The sequence below is a fragment of the Trachurus trachurus genome, assembly GCF_905171665.1.
Source record: "Trachurus trachurus genome assembly, chromosome: 2".
NCBI classification, from domain to species: Eukaryota; Metazoa; Chordata; class Actinopteri; order Carangiformes; family Carangidae; genus Trachurus; species Trachurus trachurus.
In genome coordinates, this window is record NC_139914.1 from 4,910,459 (window position 1) to 4,933,462 (window position 23,004).

General features: G+C 44.5%; 2 protein-coding genes across 5 annotated transcripts; one reads left to right on the plus strand and one right to left on the minus strand.

Annotated features, from left to right (window-relative positions):
* The first annotated feature begins 1,529 nt into the window (after nucleotides 1-1,529).
* Nucleotides 1,530-9,084, plus strand: gckr (glucokinase (hexokinase 4) regulator). Of its 4 annotated transcripts, none has more exons than XM_083992173.1 (19): nucleotides 1,530-1,636; nucleotides 2,122-2,274; nucleotides 2,352-2,420; nucleotides 2,512-2,580; nucleotides 2,871-2,944; nucleotides 3,284-3,362; nucleotides 3,462-3,515; nucleotides 3,611-3,705; nucleotides 3,802-3,907; nucleotides 4,091-4,209; nucleotides 5,331-5,429; nucleotides 5,714-5,811; nucleotides 5,956-6,032; nucleotides 6,970-7,066; nucleotides 7,180-7,286; nucleotides 7,435-7,512; nucleotides 8,282-8,425; nucleotides 8,520-8,654; nucleotides 8,744-9,084. In XM_083992173.1, the coding sequence occupies exons 1-19, from the start codon at nucleotides 1,589-1,591 to the stop codon at nucleotides 8,852-8,854; spliced, it is 1,812 nt and encodes a 603-aa protein (XP_083848299.1). In that variant the 5' UTR covers nucleotides 1,530-1,588; the 3' UTR covers nucleotides 8,855-9,084. The 4 variants fall into 4 exon arrangements, with proteins under 4 accessions (XP_083848299.1, XP_083848300.1, XP_083848301.1 ...); XM_083992174.1 differs by having other exon boundaries at nucleotides 3,284-3,350; XM_083992175.1 differs by lacking the exons at nucleotides 1,530-1,636; nucleotides 2,122-2,274; nucleotides 2,352-2,420; nucleotides 2,512-2,580 and having other exon boundaries at nucleotides 2,663-2,944; nucleotides 4,095-4,209.
* Nucleotides 9,085-11,968: 2,884 nt separating this feature from the next.
* rp1l1a (rp1 like 1a) lies at nucleotides 11,969-22,701 on the minus strand (the record flags this gene model as incomplete). Its single annotated transcript, XM_083987763.1, has 7 exons — nucleotides 11,969-12,445; nucleotides 13,522-14,445; nucleotides 14,545-15,510; nucleotides 15,599-20,613; nucleotides 20,710-20,974; nucleotides 21,514-21,900; nucleotides 22,465-22,701. 7 exons carry the CDS (start codon nucleotides 22,699-22,701, stop codon nucleotides 11,969-11,971), a joined length of 8,271 nt encoding a protein of 2,756 aa, XP_083843889.1.
* Between the last annotated feature and the right edge of the window lie 303 nt (nucleotides 22,702-23,004).

Genomic DNA, 23,004 nt, shown 5'->3' on the forward strand with positions numbered 1-23,004 from the left:
CCATATGTAACAGTGAAACCTAGTTCACTATGGAGTTGAAGCAGTGTCCAAACATGAAACAGTCTAAAATGAGGTACAAAGAGTCTATTTTTCAGAGTTACAGGGATGAGGAAGATGTTGGGTAGCACCAAGTGTTATGAAGTTACTGTGCTTATTTATTTTTATCTTTTTATACTGGTCATTATCTTGTGTTGTTGTTTCTTTTCCTTTTGTATGTATGTGCGTGTGTGTTTGAGTATGTATCTGTATGTGGGCATGTGTATGTATGTATGTATGTTTGTATGTTTGTATAATTAGTGTGTATAAGTAAATTATATTCATGATTTCGTAACATAAGATATGTTTAGACAAGGATCTTAGTTAGTCATATACAAGGAGAGGGGGTGGGAGTTTATACGTTTTACTTCTTCTCACTCCTTTTCGAATATGTATTCTATATCTCATGTTTAAATGTTTTGTCTTATTTTCTTTTTTATTATTTTATTTTCATATTTGAAATAAACACTTCAATCAATCAATCAATCAATCAATCAAAACCTAAAATTAAATGATATTTTTTTTAACTACATAAATTCTGTGCTACTCTCTAAGTACGAAGCCGTCTGTTTGACGCTGAATGTTCTGTGCCTCCCATGTGAAAGTGTTACATCCTGACTTCTTTGGCTTCACGCCTCCCAGCTGGGGTGTTGGACTGAGTCAGAGAGGTTAACATCAAACTATGCTTCAGATGTCAGATATCATTAAAGCTCAGCGTGAGCCGGGCGATATGTAGAACAAACGCATCATCACACCACGAAAAACAGGAGTCAACACAACTGTTAGGAGAAACGATATTAGTTTTTCCTTTGTTGGTGGAGCAGCGTTATGTGGGAAACGTCCTTGCTGCTGCTGTGTCACTGACAGCAATTAGCTGGCAGTTATGAGACACTGTGGTGGGAGTGTGGAGGAGTGAGGCACGCTGCAGCAAACAGTGGGATGGAGTCCACTGGAAGTGATGAAACGTATCAGACTCCACAATCTGCTGCGCTGTAAATATTTTCACACTGCCGAGAAGCAGTCGGGTCTTTGTGCACACAAGGGTTGAAGAGAGCACGTTTGAAAACGATGGCGCACATTGGTTTTTTTAATCCATTAGGAGCCACAAGTTTCAGAGCTGAGATCAAAGATGATTTTTTAAAAATCTGTCTCACGCTGTGTTTTTCGGTTTGATCTCAGTGTTCAAGCTGCTTTTACTGTGCTGCGTTTTCTAATTAAAAATCAGCAATAGATAATCTTTTTACCTTTGCGTCTCCTGAAGGGAGCACAGTCTACTGTATATGCCTCTCCAATTTCATATAAAATTGTTGCAATGATAATTTTGATCATGGATCTCAAAATACCCGGGGCATTTCTGTTGGTGTGTGACAGAGAGATCCGTACTTCCTTTCACTCTTCGGTCTCAAAGGTCCTCAAGTGAACTTTGTCACAACAGATAGAGCCGAGCACTTTGTGGTTTTCATTTCGAATCACTGTAACTGACAACAGGGAAGTGGACGCCACACAGGGACAAACTGTTTTTGTCAGAAAAGGACAGGCTTGTTGTTGCACCATGGCGAGATCGGATCAGACTTGTGGTCTCCCTGTGTGTGAATGGGAGGTGAGTTAAATGGTTACAGTTGGAGATTTTGGGGGGAAATATGTTGTGTTTGCATTTTGCAAAGAGTTAAATGAGGAAGTTGATATCAGCTTTGTGTTTGTGTGGAGTTACAGCCAACAGCTGGTTAGCTCAGCTTAGCTTAAGACACAGCACACAGTTGAAAAATAGTCTGGCATGACAGCACCTTAATGGTTTTATACTTTCACAGCACTTATTTCTGTGTCACCTTATGTGTTTGTTTGTTTTTTGTCTTTTTGTTTGCAAAATGTGAACTTATTACCCTGAATTCAACTATTATCAAGTGATAAAAGCAGCCACCATCAACACACATGAACTAGCATCAAGTCAAATCACATAAAAAGTCCATTTAAAATATAATTTCAGTTTACAATGTGAAATTAATGGCTTGATGATGAAATGTAAGAAGGGTTAAAATGATCTAAATACATTGAAGTATTCTTTAAATTGTAATTTTATGTGTTCAGTCCCCAGATTACGAGCCGACACTCCCTGTCTCAGAGAAGTCCAATCCGCTGAGCCGTAACATCGACCGAGCCTCGGCCGACTGCATCGTGAGGACTTTACAGGCCTGTGACGCTCAGATGTTTCAAGAAGAGACAGAAGCAACTCGCTACCAGGTATGAGAGTGTGACAAAAAATATATATTTTGAGAATTTTTCTCTTCAGGAAATGTTCATCTTGATGTCATTTTCAGAGGCTTTTGAGCGACCAAGTGGTGAAAACCGTGATGGAGGTCGCAAAGAGGTTGGAGCTCATTCTCAAGGTATCTTATCTCTGCCTGCCAGCCTGTGTGTGTTTCTGTTTGTCAGTCAGTTTGTGGGGTAAAAGTGTTTTGTCTTGTTTTCTTCCACAAGGATCCTCAGGACAGCCTTGTTGTACTGAGTGGGTGTGGGACCTCGGGGCGACTGGCCTTCCTCATGGCGGTAACACTCGTCCTGACATGCTCCACATATGAGTAACTGCCCTTCACACCAGGAGGAAAGAGAGAAACTACTGTTGCACAGTTCAACTTATAGTATAGTGAGATAATGTAAAAATCATTTTGTTTTCAGAAGAAAGATTATATCATACAAGAACTTAATGCAATCCAGACCAGGCCAATAGTATCTGGAAAAAACACACTAAATAACATAATTTGATCAAATCTCAAATCTCCGTTTTATGGTAAATTGCTTCCTGTTTTACGTATTTTTGTGTCTGTGTGTGTTGTTAGTCGAGCTTCAACAGAGAGCTGAGGAAACTGAACCAGAGTTCGGTCTATTCCTACATCATCGCAGGAGGAGACAGGTGGGACTGGACTCATAAGATTACACTCATATACGTGAAAATATAAAACCAGATGTAACTGATAAATATTGCATTGTCCACTGGGCTTTAGGCAAATGTTATAGCAAATTATTCACTTACATCATCCACCCAGCAACTTATGCTATAACTAAGCGTGCACAGTGCAAGATATAAACTAAGTTTGCTATTGGGTAACATCAGTCACCAGTAGTCATAAGCTCATAAGCTACTGTAGGAGCACAGCTGCAGAGAGCAATGAATTAAAAATGATTGCTATGAATTGAACTTTTCATTTGTAAATGTGTGTGAGTGTCTCATTTTCTCTCTCATTTTCTGCAGAGCTCTGCTGACTTCCCAAGAAGCTCCGGAGGACGACCCCAAATCGGGTGTACTCAGTCTGAAGAAGGTCGGGACAGTGGTAGAGTGTGTGTGTGTGTGAGAGAGAGGATATAGGATAATAGTGGAAGTTTGTTTTCAGAAACACCCCAGCATTTGACCACTGTTTATTTTTCTGCAGGTCTGCGAGGGGAAGAAACGGGTCTTGTTCATTGGTATTTCCTGTGGATTATCTGTAAGTCGTTTCCTAACTGAATCAGTCAGGAGCTTGTACAGTAGAATAGCAGATAACTCGGCTTGTGTGCACTTTGTGTGCCTTTGGCTGTTTAGGCTCCATTTGTGGCCGGGCAGCTGGACTACTGCCTGCAGCACCCCGAGGTCTACACTCCTGTGCTGCTTGGCTTCAACCCTGCACGTCAAGCCAAGTGTGTAAACATGTATCACCATCACTGTTGCGTCCTGAATTCAACCATATCACTGTGTTTGTAACATCCAAAATGACGATGTATTTACTTGTGTAGGAGCGAGCCCATACCAGGCTGCGCGTTCACATTTCACAGTGTGGCTCAGAGGATGCAGGAGCTCGCCAAAAGTCAAGCGGCCTTCCTCATCAACCCGACAGTTGGGGTAAGAACGTCCAGTTGTACTCATCACGATATTGTGCACATTATTTGCTCCCTTCCACAAACTGCTCGGGTTGTATTTGCGTCAAATCTTCAGATTACAAACAAGGGAGTTGTGTTGTGTGTGTCAATACTGTGGTCCGGTGACTAGTTGTGTGTGTGTTTTTTTTCTTTTCTGTGCGTTCAGCCAGAAGCGATCAGCGGTTCTTCCAGGATGAAGGGAGGCAGCGCCACCAAGATCCTCCTAGACGTCGTCTTGTCCTCTGCTCATGCTGCAGCCTTCACAAAAACACCTGTCACATACAAGTAAGCATGCTGCTGTAATATACTAACCTCTTCATAACAATTCTCTTAATTACATAAGAAAATAAGATAGTTAGCTTAGAAAATACATAAAATGTTTATATATCAAATCTGTCCTATTTTCAATGTACAGATGTATGTCGTCACTCAGTGGTTCTTGGGTGTTTTTGACATGTTTTAAATAATTTAGTATATAAAAAATGTGGAAATGTGTTATGATTTTTATACAGGATTTTGGGCCATGTTAGTCTCACATCTTTTCTTCCACTCTAAACTGATACTATACAGTCGACTGACATTCACAACTGTCACAGTGTCAAGATCTAGACTGATGTCATAAACATAGACATACAGAGCAAGACAGACAATTTGGTCTTTTTGAAATGTGCAGTTTTAATGGAAGAACAACCAGCCTGTGAATTATCCTTCAGTTATTCTAAAAAAAAAATGTATTCAGATGTATTGAGATAATCTCGGAAAAGTCCTCCTGGACATGCAGGCTGGCTCTGGGATCATAGTGAAACTGCCCTTCCCCTGAAGTAGCCTCATAGCACCTTTCGTCTCCAGCTCTGCACCCAGAGGTCCAACATGCAGCTTCCTAAGTGCTTCTCTGTGTCGACAGCCATCAGCCTGCAGCCGACCGAACGATCCGTCCCCGACATGTTTTTCACATTACTAGTGATGTGTGCATTTGAAAATGTCAGTGCCATACGTTCACGTTCACGTGCATCAGCATATTTATTTACTGACATTCTTGGGTACAGTACATTGAGGACTATCGGTGATAATGTTCGCACATGTGGCTGCCCGTGCATCGCATCGTCGCTCTGCGTGTGGTAACTACAGCACCACCAACATGTACAGTAGCAGCAGCAGCTTCTCCTATAGGCACAGGTCCACCTATGGAGGACGAGACGGACATCGCCACGAGAATTAACAGGAGTGCTTTAGTGTGTTTCCATTGTGCGTTGCTGACCTCTACAGGTCAGAGCAGAAAAGAGACTCTGTGGTTGTGTGATGACAATAAGCTGGATACAACTAGTGTAGAAGTTAAGGGCCTGCATGGGAAAATATTAAATATGTAGCTGAAATATATCAAGGTGACATCTTTCTCTCCGTAACAGCGGCATCCTGCAGCACATGAGAGCATATGAAAAAACTCTGGATGTCACGTACGGTCAGAGCGAGGGGATTGCAGCTCTGGCGGAGGCAGCTGGACACAGGTGAAACATCCCATTTTACACCTTTCAATGTAAACTTGAATTTTATTTTGTTAGGAAAATGGACTGAAAGTAGTTGTTGATTTACAGCAAAATGTAAAAGTTAAATTATTAATGTTCCTGCTATGCTACTATTACACAGCAGTGATTCCCTCCAGCCGTTTCATCTGTTGCAAGGTTGAAAAGCCTCAATCAATCAGTCATTAATGAACATTTCAAGTGGATACGCAGCTTCCAAAACTTCCAGATTTGTACTATTTGTACTATTTGCTCTATGTGTGTTTCAGTCTGCGGTGTGGGAGGAGTGTGTGTTACCTGGGCTGGGGCTCCCTGGCCGTGCTGGGCCTCATTGACGCCAGCGAGTGTAACCCCACGTTCGGAGCAGGTGAGAGGAAAGATATTTACTTAAAAACACAGTTTAAGTCAAGCAGAATGGACAAAAACACATCCAAGACTCATTATTTACATTTGCACGGTAAATATATATCTATATGGATCTATTATGTGTGTGTGTGTGTGTGTGTGTCAGACTACGAAGACGTCCGTGGCTTCATGAGTGGAGGATACAGGAATCTCAGCAACAATGAAGGTCCCCTCACGTCACTGGTATGTGGAGAGAAACAAAAGAGGACAATTAGAATTAATGAACACATAATTATTGCAGATACAGAACAAAGGCTCTGACACTGTGCACGACTGCATTGTCTTTAACAAAGAAAAAAAAAAAATCACACGCTGTTCAGGAGAATTAACATTTGTTTGAACTGCTCCGGCAGCGGTACTGTAGTTAGTGGCACTATATGAGTTCAAAACATGGAGATTTCTGTTCTGGCTCATCTGAAGTAAGACTGGAAATCCTCACAAGGCTTTAGGAAGTATTAAAATGTTTGAAATCCACTAAGATTCAATTAAAATGAAATCCAGCTTTTATTTTCCTTCATGTCTGTCTCAGCAGAATCTGACTTCTAGATTAACCCGCGACAGGATTAGTGTGATATACACCCTGTACCTGGTTTATGAAACACTGTTGGACTCCATCTCTGTCTCCAATTAATCTGCTTTAGTACTTTTTTATTAAACTGTAGCTGTAATGAGGCCAGATATTTCCAAGCATACTGAAAATTAAAATATTTATCATAGGTTATAATAAGTCATGAAGGTAATAAATGATCCAGGCATGAATGCTGTCAGAAGTCGGGCTTGATTTGGTGAAAATCTTAAGGATTATAACTTTAAAGAACCCTTTTTTCCCTTATGACTAAAGCAGTAACAATCAAAGTTAAAGCATGAAAGAAAAACAGCCTCTGGCGTTTGTTATTAACGCTTTAACAAATCAGCTTAAAGGGACTGCGCAGGTTTGATCAAATTTCTTTGACATCCGCCTGAAAACACGAGTAAACAAACCCACATTTTAAAGGCCTCGCTAAATTCGGGTTTTTTTAAAAATGCAAAGTTGTCACATCTAAGCGTGTATTGGTGATGAAATGTTTAACATGAATGTGCATGCTCTGAAAATGCATGGATGACTCTTTTTTTCCTCCAGGGTCCAGAGTTTTGCATAGCGCATGAGGATTTCCTGCGTTCGGTTCTGCCCTATCTCAGCGACCAGGACACAGTTCTGCTTATCTACACACACTCTGGTGCGTTTCCTTTTCATGTTTGGGGTCTGCCTAAAAAAAATTAAAAAAAATAAAAAAAATGAAGAAGAAGAAGAGGAAGCAACAGCCATCATCTCAAAAGCTTCTCCCCACAGATGATGTCAGTGAAGTGGCGAAGCTGGCGCACAGAGTGAGAGAGAAGACGAGCAACCTCCACGCTGTTTATCACCACACTGACGGAGACGCTGCAGCTGCTCAACAAGTATCTATCTATCTATCTATCTATCTATCTATCTATCTATCTATCTATCTATCTATCTATCTATCTATCTATCTATCTATCTATCTATCTATCTATCTATCTATACAGTATATCTATATACTATATATCTATCTATTTGTTTTTGCAGGCTGACATCAGTAACATGTGTTTATCTACACTAAAAGTCACTTGGCCAACACCTGCTTCAGAGAGATTTCTACACATGGTACTCCTCCTCACGCACATGGACACACACATTGATTCCTGCGACTTACTGCAGCATGATAAATAACTCATTTACTCCTTTTTTTCTTTGGTGAACACCCTCCATTCACAGTAGCTACACAGACATAAATGCACTTGACAGAGGGTGTGTCATATTTATCGATCTCCATATATTTTATTCGGCTTGTTTGTCATGCTCTTTCCTTTTTTTAAACAATTTGTATATTAAAATTTCAAAATAAAGAGCAGCTTACAAGGTTAAACAATGAAAAATAATGAAAGAAAAACAGATAGAATACATACAGTATATACATAATACATATTTTTTTAATTGTACTTATGTATTTATCTATCTTTATTTGTTTCAGACTTATAATATTTTATACACACATGTATGTAAAAAGCTAATTACAAGCTATATATTGAAAATATTTTATATAACACATTAAAGTTAACCCTTAAGGCAAATCAGACTGGAGACATAGCAAAGGTATAGAACAGAGAGGTTTACACAAATTGCATACATTGGTAAATTCAACTCATACACTCACAAAATATATATATCTATATTACTTTATGGATATACAGTATATATATTACATATGTAATTGTGTGTATATGAGTTGAATTTACCAGTGTATGCGATTAAATATCTTCAGACCAGATGGAGATGCCAGGGGAGCATGTGTAATGTTGTTGTATTTGTAATGTTTTCATTCATAGCTTATGTAAACGCAGAGGAGGAGAAATCAATTGCTTGTCTCTCTCAGCAGTGGGAGCTCTCCACTAAGCTGGTGCTGAACGCTGTGAGCACTGGAGCTCACGTCTTAAAGGGGAAGGTTTACCACAACCACATGATCGACGTGCAAGTCACCAACAGCAAGCTCTACCGCAGAGCCACACGGTTACTGCAGGTACACACAATTACACCGCTCATACAACATAACACACAGGAGTTTAATCCCCCCCCAAAAAAAACACATTATCCTCTCTCCTTCCTCCTCCTAGAAACTGTCTGGTCATCCTGAGCCAAAGTGTGAAGAAGCTCTTTTGAAGGCCATCTACCGAGTGGACAAGCTGACAGTGGACATAACGTCCTCTGACATGAGCACACACACACACGCAGCCAGAAAGAGGAGCAAGGTGAGGAGGTGCTAAGATGCTGGAGGGATAGAAGGCTGGAGGAGGCTGGTTGTGTGTTCATATTTGTGTGTGTGTGTGTGTGTGTGCAGGTGGTCCCTCTGGCGCTGCTCTGTCTGCTGACTGGCGGCTCGCTCTCAGACGCAGAGGCTCATTTGGAGCTGCAGCCAATCATAAGGGAAGCTGTGGAGGCATGGCTCTGATGATTGACAGTCAGACAGGGCATGATGTCATCTGTCTTCAAGTAAAGACCTCACAACACAAACACACAGTGCACATGCACGTATGTGGAATCGACCCTGTGTGCACTTCAGAGGTCAGAGGTCAGCTTTCACCTGGAGGCCTTAAATGCAGAACCAAGTTATAACACTTATACACATGAAATCCTTATCATAATAACCTTTAAATGTACTTTCACATGTGATATGTTAAAAAATAGAGTGCATGCAATAAAAGCAAACAACATATATTGATAAAGATTCAATTTTTGTTGTCCTAATGTATTCAAAACAACAAGATGTGTTTTTTTTTTTTTAGCAAAATTGTTACTGGATAATTAATATTAATTGATATTAGGTAAAATGTTTAAAGTGTATGTTTCCTAGAGGTGTAGCCTCTACCGCATTGGTCCGCGTGATGTAAGGCAACCTCAATCCCTCCACGGCTCAACATACACACACACACACACACATACAGGTAGTGGATTAGTGTGACATGTGAGTGTATCTTGAGTTGAGCAGCTTTGGAAACACCGTTTAGGCTGAGCCAAACTCAGCAGGGGGAGGCACAGGAAGGTAAAGTGTACATCAGATGTGGATCAGAGAGCATTAGCACATAGGTCTCATAACAGTCGTATGGACACCTCTGTTGCAGTTAAGTCATGGTGCTGTTTGCCACCTAGAGACCAGTGTGAGGACTGCCACAGCACACAGTCAACCAAAAAAAACTGCTATGAAATAAGTGTCTTTAAAACCTAGTTTCCATGTGTGGTGCTCCAACTGAGAAAATAAAGTGTCAATAATGTGGAAGTGAATGAAATTTCTTTTGCAAAGTGGATGAAATTCAAGTCAGTGTTAGATTAAAGGACCTAATGTATATGACCATCAGTTCTTTATTTTAATGATGAAGGTAGGCGATTGGCTTAGCTTAACATAACGACTGGACAATGCACAACTACAAATCTATAGCAATAACAGAGACATCTGAAAAACACAGTATCTATTTATCTCTAACTCAAACCAAATCATGTAAGGTAACATGAACCTGAATATTAGAATAAAGTGATGTATAAGATAGTATTTAAGTTACATAGTATATATATAGTATATACTCATTAAAACAATATGACGATCACCAATTTGTGCATTTATTTTATTTATATCAACTTAATTACATTCATATATGTATTTGCTCTAGGTACATGACATTCACTTGGTGATATCACAGATCGATGGACAGCCAAATGCACCAATAGCAGCATAGGCACACACACCCTCTTGGTACCGCAGATTGCAGGCCAAACAATGTGAGATAAAACACGTTTCGCCTCGTTCACACTGTCCTCAACACACAGTGAGTATTTGCAGTTAAAGCTCTGCTGCAAAAGAACCATCAGGGAGAAAGCCTATAGAGCCCAGCTCGTTCAGCTTGGGTTGGGTTGGGTTAAATGAGAAATAATACTTCTTAGGGGCATTAAAAAGTATATTTTCCAGCATTTTTTTTAAAGAGCAGCTTTTTTCAGCATCTCTTACAGGCTCTCTCATTCTGCTCGCGAGCCACGAACGGAGAGAGAGGGAATGTCAAGAAACAAAAGACAACCACTTAACCGTGATCTCCCCCTCTGTTTCTGTCAGTTTACCGTCATATAACCATGGATACAGTAAGGCATCAGTAACACGCTTCACGCTGTTGTTCCACATCGCTGGTTATGCAAACCCCCTCTGAATCTATAGCAGGTAACACACACACCTAAGAAAAGCAGCGGAGAAAGGTTTACATCGAACTGAAATTCAGACTGTTGCCTGCTGGCATTTACTGTACATCTGTGTAAAACACAGAGATATGCTCAGTGTCACATTGTGATATTGGGTAAACATTTTAACTACATTTCTGGGAAAAAGAAAATGATATAGAATAAATGGTCACAGTATTTTAACTACATAAATATAGTTAATAGGATAATATGATTTAACTACAGAAATACTGGATGTGATTTGGAGTAAATTCATTTTGACTATAAAGAAGATTAATTTAAAAGTAACTTACAGAAATATTTCAACATTTGTCAATTTTCTTTATATTAGATGATTAATACAACTTTGTCTGTATGGTAAATATGAAGCTAGAACCAGGAGATGATTATCGTAGCTACAATAGCAAAAACACTTGAAACAGTAAGCCTGGCTAGCTCTGGACTGGAAACCACTGCACTGACATTTTTGAATTTTTACATTTACAATTAATTAATTAATTAATTCAATTTAACATACAAGACATTAGTTTATTAGCTTCAGATGTCTTAGCCGGCTAGCCAGGCTAACTGTTTCACCTTGTTTTGAGTCATTATGCCATCAGGCTAACTTTATATTTAGTATACTGTATCTTAATCTTTCCATCTGACTCTCTCAACAAGCGTTTCCCCCAAAACGTCTGTTTCTTTAAGGTAAGAAGATTAGATCAGAGAGCCTGAATACGTTCACACAGATTAACAGGCTAAAGTAATAGCTTGGAGACGACCTTTCGAAAACAACGTGGCTGACCAAACCCCTGAGAATCCAGTAAAGACTTAATGAGACAAAAGATAAATAATGAAATGAATTGATACACAAAACAAGTTTGGATATAAGTGGTTTTGTTAAATACTATGGAAACAGTCAGATATCTTCTAACATATCTCTGAGGTACTTGGAACCTGTGGTGAAAGAGTTCACATAATAGTTTGATTTTTTTTTTCCTTTTCCTTTTCAAAAATGTACCTTATTTGTGCACGTACAGTACATAGATGCATACATACAATTACTTCAAAATGTACAAGAAACCATTACAAATATTATACTGATAGTTAAATAAGATAAGGTGGTGGTTTCAAGTTTCATGGTTCTACGTATAAATCACCGCGACTCCTCCTACACTGGATCTGGAGTAATAAAGTGCTTAAGTGTTTGAGTATTTGTTTTTGGTTACAGTTTTTTTTCACTTTTTAACCTGTGTTTAATTCTACCCGTGTAGTCGCTGACAGAGCAAGGGATTCTGGGAGTCTTGGACCCTGAATTCACACCATGATTTATTTTTTTTCTTTTCGTTTTTCTGTGTGTGAGTTAAAGGTTGTCCAGTTCGACGTCACTCTCTTTGGGTTTGCGACGCTTGACCCTGGCCGCCGGCGAGCGGTTTCTTTTCTGGTTTCCACAGCCGCCAGTGCAAACAGCAGCAGCCTTTTTGGGCACTTCTACAGTAACAGAGCTCACGGGTTTCGGCTGTGGATTCATGTTAATTTCCTCCAGGGAGCCGGGCAGCGACTCCAGAGAGGTCCTGGTGTACTGGTGGAGGAGAGCGCCATTCTGCTTTTTCTTGCTGTCCTCCTCCTCCTTCTCCTCCTCCTCTTCCTCTGGTTTAAACTCCTCCACAGCATCTTCCACAACCTCCTCCTCCTCCTCCTCGCCTCCGCCTCCCTCCTTCTCCTTCTCCTCCTCGTCTCCTGCACTGGTGTCGGCCGAACGTTTGTTGTCGGGGTCCGAGTCTTCAGCGTCGGCCTCCTCTCCCTCCGTCACGCAGACAACTGGAGTCGTCCCCTGGTCCTGAGGTTTGAAGAAGATGACGGTAAATTATCTTTGAGGAGATGTAATTAACTAAACTGTGTAGTGTTCTGCTAAGTGTGTTAATTACAGCTGCACAGAAAGCACAAATCTAATGTTTGGTATTGTATAAAGTCTCAATCAGTGCGGATAGGCTGCAGTAAACTGAATAATACACGTTTCAGTGTGTTATTTTATGTCTGAGTTTGTACCAGTCAAGGTGAGAGCACACTGATTTTTGAGACCTTGGATAAATAAAAGGTTTTTCCTCAGACAGTTGGTGACTGACAATAACAGAAGACGTCCATCAGTGGAGGATCTGCGCCGCTGCCAAACAAAACAGATTTGTTCAGGCTGTCTAATTGGATACTGAGATTATCTTTTCCCACAGGCTTAGACTTAGCGGTGAGGCTGCACTGGGTCAGATTTCTCTTTAAGGTACAGTAGACTGCAACCCGGAGGTTATACTCAGGCGTTGTGTGGGGTTTTACAACAGGTGCTGCTGTGTCAGTGACTTATTACGTGTTGCATTGAAGTTGTTCCAACCATTTAAACAAAATTACATTAAAAAATAAAAGCTAATCTTTGAAAACAGCAGCGATCACTAGCTGTTGTCTTGTGTGCTAAATCCCACCATGCTAGTTTTGTCTTACCAATATGAAGTCAAAAACCCCAAAACATTGACATTATTTGTAAGGTTTTTTTCATACAAGATAGTAAGATTTATTGCTTGAATTACTTGAATTGACTTTCAAGATATTAACTATTCATCTAATCAGTCAACTAATGATTTTAGTTGGACAGTGATTCTTACTTTGTTCATCCTTGTCATTTTAAGAAAATCTTCCTTTCTTCTCTGTTTCTTTCACTAATAACAATAATTTTCAGTTTTGCAGACAAACTTCCTGTCAGCCTAGAATCGTTGATGGATGTTTGCAACTCTTTGCCCCGGACCATTTGATAACATTGATGCCACGTTCCCAGTTAACTTGATGAGTACAATGTTACTATTAGCTGAAAGAAATGGACTTATCGGTCACTCAGATTAATATCTATTTTTGCGTTTGACAGATCCTTACCGGTGGCGAGGCTCTCTCCTCCCCTGACGACTCTCCTCCCTGCTGTTCGCTTTCTCCTCCATTTTCATCTTCATGTGACTCCCCCTCTCCGGTGCCGTCATCACCGCCATCTTCATCCTCTGCTGACGCGCTGACATTTCCCTCCACAAGCTCCTCCACCAACTCTGATTCTTCATTTTTTGCAGCATTGTCAGACTCTTCCTCTTCCTCCCCCTCCTCCTCCTCCTCCTCTTCCTCCTCACCGTTTTCAGTGTTATCTCCTTCACCTGCTGTTTCATCTTTCACTGTCTCCTTGTCACTCTCCTCTTCCCCAGCTCCTGTCTCATCCTCGTTGTCCCCTGTCTCCTCTTCTTCACCCTCCACATTATCCCCCTCTTCCTCCTTTCCTGTCTCTTCGTCACACGCTGCTGTCTCATCTTCACCTGTGTTGTCACTAGCCTCCTCTCCCTCACTCTCCTCCTCATTTCTGGCACAATGGCATTGGCAACATGCCTCCTCCTCCTCCTCCTCCTCTCCCCATGAGTCTGTCCCATCTCCTTCTCCTTCTTCTTCTATCTCCTCGTCTTCCTCTGGGATTGTCTCCTCCAGAACAATCTCAGCTTTAATATCCTCTTTCGTTTCATCTTCCTCCTCTTCCTCCTCCACTACCTCTAAATTGTTCCCCTCCTCATCTACCACGCTTTCGCTTTCTACAGCGGGCAGTGGGCTTTTCTTCAGCTGAAGTATTTTAAGGAGGTCAAACTCCATCATCACCGGTGCTTCGGCTGCATTCGGGTTGGTTTTCAGAGGCCGGGCCGCCATTTTCTTGCGGACACAAGCGTCACAGGGGCAGTACTCGTCGTCGCTTCTCTGGTCGCTGAACTCACCCGTCATCTCTCCGTCGCTGAGAGAGTCGGCAGTTTTCACAGATTGGTTCTTCATAACCTGGGAAATACAGTATATCACACGTTATCTTTCTGCAGCTAATCAGCAGCATCTTGTTAGACTTAAAAAGAATAAAATTAGCGTTGGGTTTACCTTTACCTTTAGCATGCGACGCCTCTTATCTGTCATCGTGGATTCCCTGGAGAGGTTCCCTCCTTGCGGCGGACGGGGCGACCGGCCCACTCTGCCGGCTCGACCCTGAATCTTCCTTATTTCGCGTTCGATGCTGCTCTGGATGCGACGGCTCACCTCTTCCCTGAGCTCGGAAATCATCGTGTCCAGGATGAGGTTGTCGTCGAGGTCCCAGCGGACCTTGAACTCCGCCATGGCGTTAATGTAGTGGTTTATGAACTGTTTCTCAAGCTTTTTCAGAAGATTCAGGACCCACACTGGATCGGGGTCCTGGGAAAACCTTTTGGACAAGGATGCACGCAGGACGGTGGGGGGAGTGCTTCCACTGGAGTCCTCCACTGTCTCGTGTTCGTTATCAGTGGGGGATTTGGAGCTGTCGTTAGCAGAGCTCTTATCCGATGATGAAGGGTTCTCAGTGGCCTTTGGGCTGTCCAGACCTGCAGGTTCTTCCCTTTGTTCTTCACCTTGCACCTGCCCCTCTGTTATTGCTTCCTCTATTGGTGCCTCCTCAGTTTCTGCCTCATTTTCCTCCTCTCCTGCCTCTGCATCGCCTTCCTCATCCTCTTCCACAACCTTCTCTGCTACTTCATCCTCGTGTACAGATTCTGACTCCTTTGGAGGTGTTTCATCGCCACCTTGGTTTCCATTCTCCTTTCCTGAGCCACCAGAGCCACTGCTCATATCCACCCCGGATGAGGACCGTGGGGGCGTCACCTGCTCTATGCCGACGTCCTTGCCCTTCCTGGCCTCAATATCTACAGGTTCTGTGAGCCAGAGGGACTGGAGGATGGCCATAATGTCTTCATACTGCTGGTTGCGGTCTTTCTGGTCACAGCTGGGGGTCATTGCAGGTTCGATGAGCTGGAGCTGGGCCAAACAGTCCAGGAGTCCTCTGGCTGATGTGCTCAGTCTGCGGCCGTAAACTGGAGATACCTAAATAAGACGAGAGAACACAGATTATCTACTTGCAAAGACAGACAGAGTCGTAATTTGAAAAAAAAAAAAGTCTGCTGCTGCTTACCTCTGGCATGCTGCGGCATCGGCCCAGAGAAGAGCTCAGGAGGACCTTCATCACAGCTACAGAGGAATGCCAGTTCCTGGGCAAAGACTCAGCGGTCAGCAACAGAGCACCGGGGCGAGAAGAAACGGTCCCAACTGCATCACCTGGAGCTGGATCTGAATTCATCTCCTCCTCCGTTGCATCACATTCAGCTTCCCCCTCTTGTTCTTGTCCTTCTTCACTCTTTTCCTCCTTGTCTGCTTTCTCATCTTCTGGACTCTCTTCCTCCTTTGCCGCCTCCTCGCCAGGTTTCTCTTGCCCGCTTTCTTCCTTCTCCTGCTCGCCCTCGATCAGCTCGTCACCAAACGCCAGCATGCCACTGTTAGCAGGAATGCTACGCAGCCAATCGCTTACGACCTCGTTGGGGGAGGCGTTGGGCAGACAAGCGGGCGTCACTGATACCTCCTCCTTCTGGTTCCTGGCTCCCTGACAACACCTTGCACTTTTCTCACTCCTGGCCTTGTAGCTGGTTTTGCTGGCCTTCGACTGCCGGCTTTGTGGGCGTGCAGCCATGGTTTCTTTCAGCAGATCGGCAGCAGACAGAGAGTGAGACAGAGTGCTCTCGCTGTATGTCTCCACTTTGCTGCATGGTCTGGAGCTGTTTAAGGGACAGGGACCAGCAGATTTCACATGTGAAGTGCATGATTTTATACTGCCATTGTCACTTCCTGCATCAGATTTGGCCTTATGACTTTTGATAGGCTTCAAGAAGTCTGATTTGACTGGATCCTCTGCTTTACTTTGCTTTGAGGCTTTTGTCTTTGCTCTTGATTGAGCTGAAGCTGCAGACTCAGGCCTGAGGCGACATGGACTCTTGGAGGGAACACTGGCTGTCTCCACATCTTCTTTCCCCTTGGCCTTACTCGATGGTCGACTGTTGATTTGGTTTTCGGTGTCTTTATTTGCTGATTCTTCGTCAGGTGTTTTTTCTACATTTGCATTTTTTGTGCTGGCACATGCAGGGGATTTTCTATGACTTCTAGCACTTGCTGATGACATTGCAGATGAGGCTCTGTTGTCAGGGGCATCCAGATTGCTTGGTTTTAATGGTGACACAGACTTCACGCTCTCTGTTTCAACGTCGTTACCTGCTGGGCTAGCACTGGCTTGTTGCTCCTTGGGCTTATCTCCAAGCATGTGAGGTGTTGCTTTACCTTTACAGTTATGGCAAGACTTCTTAGACCTGCTGCTTTTGGCTGAAATCGCACTGGCTGCTCTCTCCGTTTTTTCCCCACCTCCTTCCTTGTCTTCATCTTCACCCGCTCCTGGAGTTTCAATAGTGGGGATATCAACTGCTGGAAAATGTTGAGAGGAAGCAGTTTTATTGCCACTTGTCTTGGATGTTTGAGACACGGTGGATCCTGCTCCCTCTGCGTCTTCCTTCGTGGCAGACTCCTCTGGGCTTTTAGAGACAGCAGGAGTTGCAGTCTTCACTTGGCCTTTACTGTGGGTATTTGTGCGAAACGAAACATTGGACTTGCCACTGTCTGAATCAGCTGCTTCCTGGTCTTCTGGTAATCCAAGAGAGACTGAGCCTGAAGACTGTCGACTCACTGGTTCCTCACTGTCTCCTGATTCTTTCCTCTGTGTTTGGGAAGACGATGAGACAGCACTAGCAGCCCGCTCAGGAGCCTCTTCGCTTTTCGGCTCCTCACTATCCTCCTTTTTCTCCACTTCCTGATCCTCCACCTCCTCCTCTTTCTTCACCTTTTCAAGCGCTTTAGCCGAACAACAGCGACATTTTGACCTGCTAGATTTAGCAGAGGTTGCAGATTTAACCGACAAGGCACTTGGCCCTCTTGTCTCTCCAGCACCGGGGCCAGGCAACAGCTGTTGCGCAGAAGGACTGCTGGGGGATGCAGCTGGAGCTTTAGGTGAGTGGGTCCTTGGAGTACGTGTCCTCTTGGGTGAGGGCATTAGGCGTTCAGGAGATTTAGTTCTCAGGGCAGTGTCGTCCACAGCATTTTCATCAACAGCAATATCAGCTGCTCCGTTTGAAACATTGGATTTTCCTGATTTAACAGATGTTGTGCTCGGCGGTCTCTCCGTTGTCTCATTTCCTTCCTCATCAACCTCCTCTGGTGTGTTAATGGTAACAACATTGGAACTCGGTGAAGTAGATTTGAGATTCTTGCTAGAAGTCGACTTGCGAGAGGTGCTGGATCTCACTGAAGACTTTGACTTGACGGACACGGCACTAGCAGCCCGCTCTTGACTTTCATTTCGCTCCTCCTGTCCGTTTGGAGAAGCTGCAGCATGACCTGACTTCTTGGACTTGGAAGAAGTGTGCGACTTCCCTGACATGGCGCTGGGCGTTCTTTCTGCCGTGCCATCCTCCTCTGTCTTTGGATGATGAGACTTTGCAGAAGAAGCTGATTTACCAGACAAAGCACTGGCAGCCCGTTCTGTGTTGCTGTTGCAGTTGGATTTATGAGACCTGCAGGAAGCGGCACTGGCTGCTCTCTCCTCTTTTTCTGATTTGGCTGACATCGCACTCTCTGGTCTCTGGTGCGTTTCCTCTTCTGCCGTCTCATCTTTTTCCTCAGCCTCCTCTTCCACCTTTGGAGATGCTACAGTTCCACTGCCATTACAGTTAGACCTGCAGGACTTTGAAGACTTAACAGACGTGTTGGATTTTACTGATCGGGCAGACATTTGACTTGCAGCCCTTTCTTCTCCGTCTCCTTCAGGTTCTGACCGGGGAGAAAGTGATCTCTCAGAAGCTTTGGCGGATTTATGGGATTTGTGGGACTTGACAGACTGATTGGACTTGGCTGACATGGCACTCGCTGCTCTCTCTTCCGCCTCTTCTCCTCCTTCTTCTTCCTGTTCCACTGTTTCAACGGTTTCATCAGCTTTGTCAGCACTTGGAGATTCTGCTTTCACACATCCGCTGCAAGTGGATCTGTGAGAAGTGCTGGACTTTGCTGAAACGTTTGACTTGGTTGATTTGGTTGATTGGGCACTCTCAGGTCTTTCTGCCTTACCTGACTTGGCAGAAGCTTTAGACTTCACAGAAAGGCTACTGGGAGCTCTTTTGTTTGTGTCGTCGTCTTCCGCAGCTGGACTGTTGGACTTATGAGACTTGACTGAAACACCAGATTTGGCCGACAAGGAGCTGGTTGGTCTCTCTGCAGCGTTCTCTCCTTCTGCTTCCTCTCTTGGACTTATGTCAGGTGCCTCAGCTGTGCCGCTGCAGTTGGACTTGTGAGACTTTCTGGACAGATTGGACTTAGTGGACATGGCGCTGGGGCTTCTCTCCTCTCCTCCGCCCTTACAGTCAGACTTGTGTGATCTGTTGGACCTGTGGCTTGTTGCTGAGGCGGCACTAGGAGCTCTTTCTTCCTCTATTTCTGCATGCTCCAGATTGGATGTTCTGGACATGACGCTGGATGCTCGTCCCTCCTGGACGTTCGACATTGCAGAGAAGCGACCTTTATTTGTGAGGTTACTCTTGTTGGATTGTGTGGACACGGCCGAATCATCTGAGCCGTCGTCATTACTGCCATTGGTGGGGGTCTCGGTCTCTTCCTCGTGGAGAGGCGAGGCCGGGCTCGGAGAGGCTCGTTGGGAGCAGTGGGACTTGTGTGATATTGTACTGGCGGAATCAGAGCTGGCTTCTCGTTTGCAGCCCCCACAATTAGAGCACATGCTGGATACCCCTGATTGGGAGTCAGCTGACAGCCCTGTGTGGCCAGACAAGCCACTAACAACCCTATTTGTCTCTTCGTCCTCATCGTCTGCTGCCCTCTCTTCCACTGAGTCGGGGGTCTTTGCTTTGCTGGACCTACGAGAAGCTCTGGACTTGGAGCTGGAAGCTTCGTCCATCTCCTCTGCTCCAGCCGGCGAGTGCGGAGCTCCACAGTGACAGGAAGAAGCAGCAGACACAGACCTGCTTCCTCTGTCTTCCCTTTTCTTTTGCTTCTGGACAGAACCTGCAGAGACGTTGCTTGGCGGCTTGCCGTTCAGGCGACTCTTTGAGGATGGGGACGGTGAAGGTCCGTTGCTGTGACAACACTGCGAGGCGCTGGGCGGCAGATCGTCGTCCTCATCATCGTGGTCCTCTTTCAGCGATTGCAGCACACGTGAAGAACTGCTGACTGCAGACAGCGGACGATCCCCGTCCTCAATCATAAGCTCGTCCTCCGCTGACTTGCTGCTAAGTGGTCGAATGTTGGTATCCAAAGAAACGACCTCGCTGCGGCTGCAGCAGCGGCTCACCCTGCACACCTCCACATGGGTGTCTCCATCCTGCTCCACGGCCACCCTTCGCTCCACCTGCTCCGTGACACACATCTCCTCCTGGACCAGCTGGCTCTGCTCCGAACCCGAACCTCCGCCACAGCTGGACAGCTGTGCTCGGCAGCGCACCACTCTCCTGGAGTTGCACGATGAAGAAGAGCTAGAGGAGTGTGTGTGCCTCACCATCGTGTGGGTGTGGCTGGAGGTGTGTGGATGTGGGGGTGGGACAAGGGGCTTTTTGTGGCTGTGGACTGGATTTTCCCACAAGTCGTACTGCTGCTCCGGTCTCTGGTAGCAGCAGGGGCAGCGGTTCGCTTCCAGCGCGCGGTGCAGAGGTTGGGTGGAGTATTCCACGCCCTCTGGATCGAATGATATTGAATCTGGGTCCGAGCAGGTCTCTGATTGGCCCTGCTGCAGGTAATGGGGCTGGACCTGGCTCAGCGGGGAACCGTCATTGGTCAGAGAGGGGGATTTTTTAATCTGCGTGGACCACTGCAGGGTCTCGTCGTTCTGGAGGCGGAAACGCACCTTCATCTCCACTGAGAGGCTGCCGTCTTTGTTGACGAGCACACGCTTTTCAATGTCATCGTTCATAATGGCCGGTCTGCCCTGCGAGTATGCACTGACACCGTTGCCGTACGATTTCTCTGAGGACAGAGAGAAACGCGTGGAGCGGTTTGAAGAATCAGAACGAGGGTGGATGATGCTCTTTTTGGTTTCCAAACCAAAGTTAACTGCAAGGAGAAAAAAAAACATTCAAATTAAAATATTATTTCACATTTTCCTGTCAAACAGTCAGCTTTGCAGTTGATGCTGAGCAACCAACTCACCATTTTTCTTGCTTTCATGTCCCTCACTGTGCTCACTGGCTCTGGACTGAGCTCCGTGAGGCGGGGATCTTGTTGTTTGAGTAGCAGGAGATCGGGCCCCGTTACCAGGAGTCCTGGGGCCAAGGCCAGGGGTCCTGTTGCCCAGACCGGGCAGTTTCTCCTCTGAACTCCTCTTGATGAAATTCACCAGCATCGGACTGAACGCTTCTCGGCCAGCACAGACCAGAACACCAGGGCAGGTCAGCAGAGTCTGCACGTTGTCGATCTGGAAACATTCACAGTAGGGATGTCACGATTATAGATTTTCTTGGTACGATTGTTGTCAGAGAAATAATCACAGTATTACGATTATCACAATTATTATGCATTTATCAATTTCACAACACTATTAATGTATAAAATCAAATGACCAATTATTAATCCCCCAAGGGAAGTGTTTAAAAAATTCAAGTCATTGATTGTCATACTACCAAATGTTTAAGTTGATTTTAATCATTATTTTTTTCCAATTACAAATGACACTCTAGCATTTAAATTCCTACCAATTCAATGTTATGTAAATGGACCAATATCTGTGCATTTACCTTTACTTTGGTGCACATCTGCCAATCTGGCTCTGACATAATCTTTTTTGGGAAATGGCGGTATTTAGGAATCTTTACGATTAATTTATTGTGGCCTTTAATACCGCGATTAATTGTGGAAACAAGTAATTGTGACATCCCTAATTCACAGTTGTCAGCTGCCACTGAACTTGGTGTCTTCACATTCTAACTATACATTAAAATGCAAATCAATTCTTACCCTGCGTCCCTCTGCGGTGTAGACCTTGCGGACATGAAACTGCATCACCTCAGAAACCTCGTCAAGAAAGACTCTCAGGCTCCTGGTCGACCTCCTGCTCAGCACCACGCTCCTCCTCATCCCCGGCTCGCTGTTCTTGACCAGAAGAATCCGCCGCTGCTTGTACGGCAGATGGATGGGAGGCGATGAGGACTGGGGGCGCTGGGGCCTCCGGCTGTGGTTGTGCCAGATGCTCGGACGTTTGCTGGCCAGTTCCATGTTGATTGGCTTCGCGTGGCGCCGGTCAGAGCACAGGTAGCAGCCACCGTCCTGGAGCTGCTCGAGCTGTCGGATGGTGTTGGTGCCGCGGGGCGTGGTGACAGTCCGCACACCAAATGGCAGGGGCACCTGTGTGATAAAACATGTAATATTATAATTTTCTGTTGTGTCCCCAAGGAAAGTTTCATAATTGGTTCTTAAAGCAGAAGTAAGCGATCCGGTCGTTTTGGCTAACTTTCTGTCAGCCGATGGAGTTAGCAGTCCCCGCCCTCGTCCCTACGTCACCACATTCACGCGCATCCCTTGGCTGCACACACAGAGAGGACCGCCCCTTTATGCCGTTCTCCCTCCTCATTGGATAAAGGTTGTAGGATACAAGGAAAGTTTTCTCCTCGGCTTACAGCAGAGCAGAGTGACTGACAGACCCGTGTTTCAGACCAAACACTATATAAGTGATTGCTGTCAGAAGATATAACTATTTAAGACTTATATTAACACAAATATTCCGCTTACTTCTGCTTTAAGATCATGAAAAAGGTGCATTCAAAGGGATTTAACGGATTTCTGTCATGTCTTTCATTTCAGGTAAAAAAAAAAAAAAGGGATGCTGTGACATGTTGAAAGTGCATCTGCATCATCAGCCAGCTTCAAAAGAGATCTCTACACTTCAGCCCTGACATCTGTCCCACTAACCTTTTGGGAAAGGTCATCCAGCAGGGCGTCGAAGCATTTGAAGCTGCGCTTGTGGATGGCCATCCTGATGCCGCCGAACTGGCTGTCGCCGCTTTTGAAGAAGGTGATACGCTTTGCCGGTGTGGCTCTGGTCACATGGGCAAGGCGCAGGTTGGAGTGGGCTGACGGCGGGAGGGGTGATGAGGCATGTTTAGACGGGGGCCGGGGGTCCCACATCCCTGCCTGGACCGAATTCATGCTGCCCTTTCACGCAAACCTGAGGGGATACAACCATGCAACACTGAAATTAGGTAAAATGGAAAACATACAACATGAAATAGAGTTGCGTGTCATTTTTATCTTTGGAATAGGCGACATTAAGCTTCTGTTTGCCTCTTCACCCTCTTTCTAATTACACCTACAGGGTCATTAGGCTCTAATCAGGGTCAGGGTTTGGCAGAGGATTCAGGACAGGACATCCACTAACAGGACTATCGGACACATCACGATGTTACATGTGTAATGAATCAAATGAGAGATTTTCTGCAAAGTCATTTCCAT

Bases quoted from the DNA above. Each gene is read 5' to 3' on its own strand.
- gckr (XM_083992173.1), top strand. From the start codon at position 1,589: ATGGCGAGATCGGATCAGACTTGTGGTCTCCCTGTGTGTGAATGGGAG. The intron at 2,275-2,351 runs GTATGAGAGTGT...TGTCATTTTCAG, and splicing joins CAGAAGCAACTCGCTACCAG to AGGCTTTTGAGCGACCAAGT. The intron at 5,812-5,955 runs GTGAGAGGAAAG...TGTGTGTGTCAG, and splicing joins TAACCCCACGTTCGGAGCAG to ACTACGAAGACGTCCGTGGC.